Below are 8577 nucleotides of genomic sequence, written 5' to 3'. Positions count from 1 at the left end.
CGAGGCTGCCGGGGGGAGGGGTGGGGGCACGGCCCGGCTGCCCGGGGAACACGAGCGCCACAAGGGAGGCCGCGCGGGCGAGGGAGACCCGGCACGCACGCACGCACGCAGTCGGGCGGCACAAAGCCCCCTGTCACAACGGGCGACAACACGACGGCCGTTTCCTGGGCCAGGCCGCACGCGGCTCCGTCTTGCCCAGTCTCCCGTGGGCGCTGCGGGGCCGCTCTCCTGTCCCTGGCCCGCTCACATCTCCAGACTTTTAAATGTTTGGGAAGAGTTCAGATACCAGGCGGTGGGCCGCGCAGCGCGCTGTGCTCGGTACCCCCGCGCCATGCCACGCCGCACCGCATACTCGCTCTGGACTTTTGGCCTCCGCTCCCTCCCTGGGGCTTTCAGTTGCCCCAAGGGAAGAGTTGTTTTGTCTTTAGTGGCCTCCCTCTTCAGGAGGCTTATAGCATGACTTGGTAGGGCTAGGCCTGCGCCCAGTGGCATCACAAATAGGCCTGTGCCGCACCGGGGCAGAGAAGCGGCAGTGAACTGGGGTGGCCAGGGCATTTTTCCGCTGTTCCTCTCACTTGTGGCCTCCAGCATTTAAGGTCTAGGAATCTCTCATTCAGAGGCTGCGCCCCTGACTCCCAGGCTCAGTAGCAGCTGAGATCCTTCTCTTCCAAGAATTTGTCCAATCCATTTTGAATCTAGCTAAAAACACCAACAGCATCTTGTTACCAGATGTTGTGAGCTTCTGCAACATCTGGTGGCAATATGCTGTTGTTGTTTTTTTTGCCTAAGTGCAAAAGAAGAATCCGTGTCCTGTCTTCCCCGCCCTGTCCTGCCCACCAAACAGGATTGCCAGTTCCTAGCCTTAACAAAAGGCACGCTCTGGGGCATGTCTACACAAGATGCGTAAAGACTAATTCTGGTGCACATTCGTGCAGCGGGCAAAACCTGTGCTAATGCAATAATGTGCAGTAGATTAGTCTAATGCACGTTAACGTCACTACAGGTACTAAATTTACAGGTACTAAAAATTACAGGTAAAATTATAGGTACTAAACTTAATGCACTGTAATTATGGCACATTAATGAATGTGTAGACGCACCCTGTGTTTCCCAAATTATGAGACTGGCTTAAAAATTCAATTTTAACATATATTTGCCTTTTTTTTTCTTAGCTATTGTGTTGGTTTTTAATCATTCATTACTTGATTATCTTTTCATCCCAGAGCACTTTACAGACCATGAACAAATTACCATTTCATGGGCAAAGGTTTTTAAGTGCTGCAAAACACTTGGCATTTTGGACGCTGTTACATGTTCAAACATTCTGCCACAAGCAGAAAGGCTTGTGGAAAGGAAGAGGAGTTGTTCCTGCCATTGTATATTTCCAGGAGCTGGAACTTTGAATGAGTCTTCAAACAACATAAGGCTCATGGTAAAATTGCAGAAGATGTCAATGGTGAAAAAAATACCTGAAAAAATGCCGGGGGGGGAGAACAGCAACTAACTCAAAAGTGGCAACTTTTATTTCCTTATTGCATTGCAACTTTCCAAAAATTAATTTAGGGTTGAGATGAGAGATGAGAAACTTCAGACACAAATAAAAACAACAGAATTGCTCTAGAAAATTATAAGCAATCTAAAAATTGAGGGTTGAATCTGAAATGCCCTTTGATCTCTAGTGGTGCCATTACTTCAGTGATATAACAATACAGACTGTCTGTACAGTAGTTTGGTATCTTCTGCAGCAGAAAATAGTTTGCATGATTTGAATTCCAGAACAAGGTATTTCCTTTATTTCAAAAAGTGAGGATAGCAAATCCTACAGGCCATCAAGCTTCTGGGAATGTTTCTAGTCCCGAAGGACTCAAGCAAAAAGATCCTGTTATGAGCAGAGTCCTCCCCTCCCTATAAGTAATTCTTTTGAGACTGCTTGTATGAATAAGGATAAATTACATGTGTAAAGGCTGAAGGATCTGGCCTTTGGTCTTGTTAGTGCTCTCCTCAAAACTTCACCCCATGATTTCAAATCCAGCCAGCTGTAGATGGCTTTCATGGAGCTGGATCTCTTTGGCTTTATCTTGCCACCACTGATTTTTGATTTCCCAGATCCTCCTTAGAGCTTTGGCTTTGAAGAGCTGATATGTTTCCTTCTTCTGCTGAGATGAGGTGTCATCTTGCCAAGCAGGCTGAGTCCTTCTCTTCCTCAGTTTTGTTCTCATTGACCCAATCTTGGTGTGGACAGGTGGTATAACCAATGGATTCAGCACATGCCATATGGACAGCGCTTTTAAACCCCTACCAAAGTTCCTCAATATTGCTTTCCTTTTTGGACAGGGCAGAGAACTTTTCATGGAAACACTACTGGAGATCCTTTGGGTTTTGAAGAGATATGATGTTGACCTTCACATTGCTTTTGGCTGTTTTTGGTGTTTTGGAGTGATCCAGATGTTCACAACAAGACAATGATCTATCCAGCAGTGATAGGTTCCTTGCATAGCTTGCATGATACAGACATCCATTCAATCCTGGGCTCTAACAATAACATAATCAAGGAGGTGCCACTGCTTAGAGCAGGAGTGGGGAACCTCTGGGATGCTGGTTGGCTGGGGACTCCATTTCCCAGGCGTCCCTGCCCACATGGCTTGTGTCAGACCTCAGCCACGCCGGCAGTGCACATGGCAGAGCAGCACAGGGGGCTGCTCCAGAGCTGCCAGGAAAGTGGGACAGGGGCAGCTTTCTCTGGAGCCATGATCTGTAGCCTGTACACTCCAGGCAGGGGATCGTGGCTCTGCCCCAGCTCCAGACAGACTGTCACTGCTGCAAGGAGCTGGGGCAGAGCCACGATCCCCTGCATGTGTGCCCCTGCCTGGAGCATGCAGGCTACAGATTGCAGCTGTGCCCTGGCTCCGGAGCAAGTTGTCCCTGTTCCACATTTCCAGCAGCTCTGGAGCAGCTCCCTGTGCTCCTGGCGTGGCTGAGGCTGGGATCTCCATGGAGACCAGCACAAGCCATGCAGGCAGGGATGGCTGGGAAATGGAGTCCCTGGCTGACTGGATCTGGCCCGCGGGCCAGACATTCCCCATCCCTGGCTTAGAGTAAGGGTGTCTCTATGTGGTCTTGTATTTCTCACTCTGTCTGAAGATGGTGTTTATGATGACAAGACCACACTCTGCATGTTTGCTCAGGAGAAGGATGCCACTGGAGTCAGCTTTCCCTACTTCCTGCCCAATCGTGCCACTTCACAGTTCCAAGTCAAGTTTGAGTCTAGCATTGAAGTCACCGAGGAGAACGATTTTGTCCTCCTTGCAAATATTAGTATATGGCCAAGGTTGAAGCACAACTGTTCTTTGACATCATCAGCAGCATCAAACATTGGGGCATACACACTGATGACAGGGGCATACTGATTGTTGCTGAGCTGAAGATTGAGGGTCATAAGACATTCATTAATGCCCACAGAGAGCCCCATAAGTTGAGTGATGAGCTAATTATTGATGTCGAAGCTGACACCCTGAACACATCTGTCCTGGGCCAGTGTCCCTTTTAGAAGAAGGTGTGGCTTGCACCCTCCTTGAGTAGCTGGTCCACAGCAGATAGTCTATTTTTGTTACTTTGTCTCAAGCAGTGATTCTCAACTGTGATGCCATGGTACCCTGGGATGCCTTGAGATCTTTTCAAGGGTGTTGTGAAGTGCCACACAATGTTAGTACCATTAGGTGTGCAAGCATGATTCAGAAGATAAACTCAGAAATTTCAAATAGGAATCCACAGTGGTAAAAACATTGTGATCTGTTGTGGTCTTTCTGAGTTCTTTGTAACATAAGAATTGCTCTCTTAGTTTTCTGTAGTCGAAAATCAAGTGAAAACTAGGAACTGGCATTTTCTGAGGGGTGTCTTGAGTCTATCAAGGGGTGCTTTGAGCCTAAAAAGGTTAAGAACCACTGGTCTAAAGTAACCAATGTCTATGTTGCAGTGTTTAAAGTCCAGGGTTCAAGCCCTTCTGCTTGTGAAGAAGAAAAAACACTCAAGTTTGTTTTTCTTTAAAAAATATCTAGGAAATTAAACATTAAAAACAACATTAAATAAATGGTGTTAAGAATGCAAAGACAGGCACATAAAAGTTAATAAATGCCACAGTTGAAGTTGCCCATTCACCCTATAATTCAGCCACCTTGTGAGCATGCATTATGCTAGAGCCTTTAATTGAACAGTCACAGGTTGTTGTTTTTTTAGGAGGACCTTGCTTTTGAGTCCTTACTGTATTCAGCCTGCAGGTTGCTATCTGGGTAATGCAGATCTCTGCTTAACCAAAGTATTCAATGCTAAATTCTGCTCTCAACCCCCATGGTATATCAGACAAGACAGAGAGCAGAATTTGTCCAGTGGTGTGAAAGTCCTGTCTGCATACAAGCTTGGAGCTAGTATTTATTTTGCATTAACTTTTCAGTTTGTCATGGTTCCAGTTCAAGGTGTAAGTAGACATTTGAAATAAGGCAAAGTAAATATCCTCACGTATTAAAAATACCAGAGCCTGAATTTTGGAAGAAACCCAAACCTTTCTTTTTTTTGGCACAGGCCAACCACTAATTAGTGAGAATAAAAAGAAACGTTCCCTAACAGGTTATTCCAACATGGTAAGGTTTTTTATATCTTCTTCTTAAGCAAGTAATGCCACAGTTGTTGGAGACTGGGTACAAGGCATAGGCAACTCTTACACTTCTGTCTAATATGCGAAGTTAATCAAGTGTATGTTGATTGAAAAGTTCTTATAAAGTTCAAAATACTGGTTGCCCATACTAAAAGAATGTAATACTGCTCAAACTAACCAAAAGTTTTCCCCGTACATGAAAAAGTTAATCTCCAACTGGGTTCATTTGTGAAACTTGTAAGCTAAAAGAAAACAACCTATGACTCTTTCAACCTTAACTTCAGTGTTGTTACTAGAATATGGTACTTGTAAAGCTGAAGAAACCAAATTGTGATTATAAGGAAGGAGGAAGAGAGTCAGCTGGCCCTCAGAAGTCAGAAAATGTTATTGCCTCAGTATTTAAAGCTCCATGGTGCTGAGTGCAAGGGAATTACTGCCTTTCCAAACAAAGCTGTCACAGCTGCTGTAGTGGGAACAGAGATCAGTTGTAAAGGCAAATAAACAAGAGACTTAGAGTCAGATCCTATACCTATAAGGCACCTAAGTGAACTTCATCACCTAAATACAGTTTTGTTCTACCCTGTTTGAGTCCCTGAAAATCCACCTGCATTTTTGCATTTGCATTTCTTCAATTCATTTTTGTAACATGCTGCTATCTTAGCCTTAAAACCAAGTTGCAGCAAGCAACAGAAAGGAAGACCTCCTTCTTCCACATCCTTTGTATTAACTGATTCAAGTAGGGTGGTGGTGGAGTAGAACCACATGACAGGCCTAGGTCCATTTAGGCGTCTAATATGCGGTCTAGGTCTAGGATCTACTGCTTAGGGCCAGCGCAACAACTGGGTAAATCAATGTCAGTACTGGCATGATGATTGATACCTGTTGATGATCACTTGTGGAGTGAAATGCATCCCTGTGCAGAGAGCCAATGCAAGACCTCTGAACCCTTATTTAAATAAAAGGGCTTTGGTGCTAGCTTCCATATAAACTTGAATTTCATTGCTGGTGACAAGCAGCAATGATATCCAGACTACTGTAGCCTTTATGTGAACAGACTGGCTGCAGAGAAACAGAGGTGAATTGTACAACTTCCTATAGGAACCGATCGACATTTTCACTGTACAAAAAACATTACCAAAATATACACAGACAGGATGATACCTTAACACAACCCAGTATCAACATACCAGCACAAGTAGACAGATCTTGCCTGACGACAAGGTGGGGAGCATAAATTAGTTCACTTAGCAGGTTTGCTTTTTTGTATAAATAGTGTATGGGTTTGCAATTACAGTACATACAGTATGTATGTGTGCTCTGTATTTGAAGGTATTTTATAAGACAATAAAATAGGTATGGCAATTCTAGCAGAAGATCCAGGGATACTTGAAACATATGGACATCTCCAAATGTGCTGGATGCAACAACAGAATTAGTGACACTGCTAAAAGTAGGAAAGATTTTGGCACAATGGCGGCTCAACTCCAACCATTATGTATGTCCTATAATATCTGGTGCTTTTGGAAACCCAGATGCTGGAATCTGGTGACCATCTGCAGGATAAATTTATCTTTAGTTTTTCTAAGTAAATTTCTAGCCCTCATAGTTGTGGAAAATGTTTGAAAACATGATGTGAGCATGCCTTCAAGGCACAGAAACCAGAAAGCAAATAAAAAGAGCCCAGATCTTATTGTATACATACTGAGACATCTTATCCCAGTTTAAGCAGATATACTTAGAAGAAGGCCTTATCAGTTGTCATCTGGATCTGGAAGCTGGATGATGATCAATACCTAACTCCCAGAGTAGTCTGATTCTTTCCAGTTTGGATACAGAGGTTCCTTGTTCTGACCTTTCCTGGACAGCAGCCATTATGGGATTTCCCAGTACTGTATGGTAAAAATACTCAATCCCCAAGAATGGTTCTGATGTTTTCTGTCAGTATGTGTTGATGTGGCTGGAGTGAGTACTAAAGTATGCCAGAGGGTTTTCACAGGCTCCAGAAATCCCCTATTTATCAGCACAGCAAGCCTGCCAAGTACGGAGGTAGGTAAAATGTCCAAGAGGTTATGGGCGTCTTCTGAATTATGTCCAGTGGTGTACTGGGGTGTCTGCCATGCTTCTGATGGCTTCTTGAAAGGCCTGGAGGTAATAAAAGGAAACCAATTTTGTTGTAATCTCAGCATTTCAAGCATATATCATACATCTGTTTGTGGACTGATTAATGATTATTAAATGTTTGTCAGGGACAATATTGACATTGCTAAATGGCATAACGACATTCAGGTCAAATGAAGAGCTGCTCATAAATGAAAAAAAAATATGCAAATGATCTACGTCATTTACCTCACCCCTAACGTTGCTGTATCAGAGTACCTCACAGTCTGTACCCCTACCTATGGGAGGTAGGGCTGTACAAACAGAAGGTAGGTCAGGGTGGCAGCTTACTACCTGGTACAGAGGGTACAGAGAAAGTGACACCCTGCCCTACCTTCTGCCTGACCTCAGACTAACATGGCCAGCCACCTCTGCTTTATAGACAGTGAATGGAAGCACAGAAGGTTTATGCACCTACATGGCAAGTATGCAGACATTTTAAAATGTGCAACCATTTTTGGCACTTATGCAGAGTTTGCAAGTCAGTATGCTCAGCAGGGCTGCACTCGGGCCAGATAACTTTTACTTTCCAATACAAGGCATCCAGATTCCCTCCAGTCACCACTTGGCAAACCCATTTTACCACACTTTGATTACTATGGGCAAGCAATAGGGCTGTGCGAAGCTTCAGTCCCTGATTTGATTTAGCAGAGATTTGGCCTGAGTTGGTGGCCGAATCTCCAAATCTGAATCGAATCAGGGAGATTCAGAAAGATTCGGAGATTCGGACATAGAGACAGCTTTAAATGTTTTTTCTACATACCTCTAGGTAGCAGGGGCTCATGAACGCTGTGATGCTGGGGCGCATAGTGTGTCCCACAGAAGCACAGGGGGCTCCCCAAGTGCTTGGCAGCAGACCCAGAAGTGGACAAGAAGTACTTCTGGTCCACTTCCAGGTCCACTGGGGAGTGCGCTGGGGGCCTTCCCACACCTCCCCAGCTCAGCAACTGGTGCCTCCTGGGTTGGGGAGGGGGTACCCAGGGCCACCCTGTAGCCAAACACTGAGCCGGGGAGGGTGCGGGGGGCCCCCCTGTGTGCTCCCTGGCAGACCCAGAAGTACTGGTTTGCTGCCAAGCATGTGGAGGGCCCTGCTCTCACTCCTGCAGGACGTTCCATCCACCCCAGCGTCGCAGTGATCACGAATTATGCTGGTACCTCGAGGTATGTAGAAAAAACTTTTAAAGCTGTGTCTATGTCTGAACTGATTTTCTGCATCAGCATCAAATCTTCAGATTCGGATTCAGCCGAATCAAATCAGGAACAGTGATCCAAATCAACTAATAGAATCACTGTCCCTGATTCACGCCAAATCCAAATTGATTAGGGCCCGCTTTGCACATCCCTAGCAAGCAACATGTTGAACTAAGCAATACAGCCAGTTGCACCAGTTTAACCATATCAAGAGCAGGGCTCCATGTTTACACTCATATAACAGACAACGGTTTATGTTTTGCTTAAAGAATCAAGCAAGTCACTATAAACAAATCTTCCATTCCACTTAGTGACCCTTGCCTCTGTGTCCCAGTGACCATGACCAAAGGGCAACCAATGCAGGGCTGGATAATCAGCTTGGAGTTGTTACTAATTAACTGCTTACTCCAGTCAACTGTTCTGGAAATGGTAGCACAGTAGCTGATTTTCTCATGCACCTGAGGTATTTAGGATCATGAATCCTATCATTTGTGCCAGATTCTCAGATGGCACTCAGCTCAGCTGCCATTTTGGGAGCATATGCAAATTTTCGCTCCCCAAATCCCTGTGTTGGCATTCCT

General features: G+C 44.9%; 1 protein-coding gene across 1 annotated transcript in view; it reads right to left on the bottom strand.

The window, feature by feature from the left end:
• The window catches only part of SORD (sorbitol dehydrogenase), a 29827-nt gene extending 29477 nt beyond the window's left edge, over window positions 1-350 (bottom strand). The window contains exons 1-2 of the mRNA XM_025199898.1: window positions 346-350; window positions 108-249 (exon numbers count right to left, since the gene is read on the bottom strand). Coding sequence (XP_025055683.1) covers window positions 108-249; window positions 346-350 — 147 coding nt within the window. The remainder of the gene's footprint in view (window positions 1-107; window positions 250-345) is intronic.
• Window positions 351-8577: the final 8227 nt, after the last annotated feature.

Source organism: Alligator sinensis, unplaced genomic scaffold (assembly GCF_000455745.1).
Source record: "Alligator sinensis unplaced genomic scaffold, ASM45574v1 scaffold1097_1, whole genome shotgun sequence".
Taxonomy (NCBI): Eukaryota; Metazoa; Chordata; order Crocodylia; family Alligatoridae; genus Alligator; species Alligator sinensis.
Note: the sequence above shows the minus strand (reverse complement) of the source record. Positions and strands in the feature narration are given on the sequence as shown.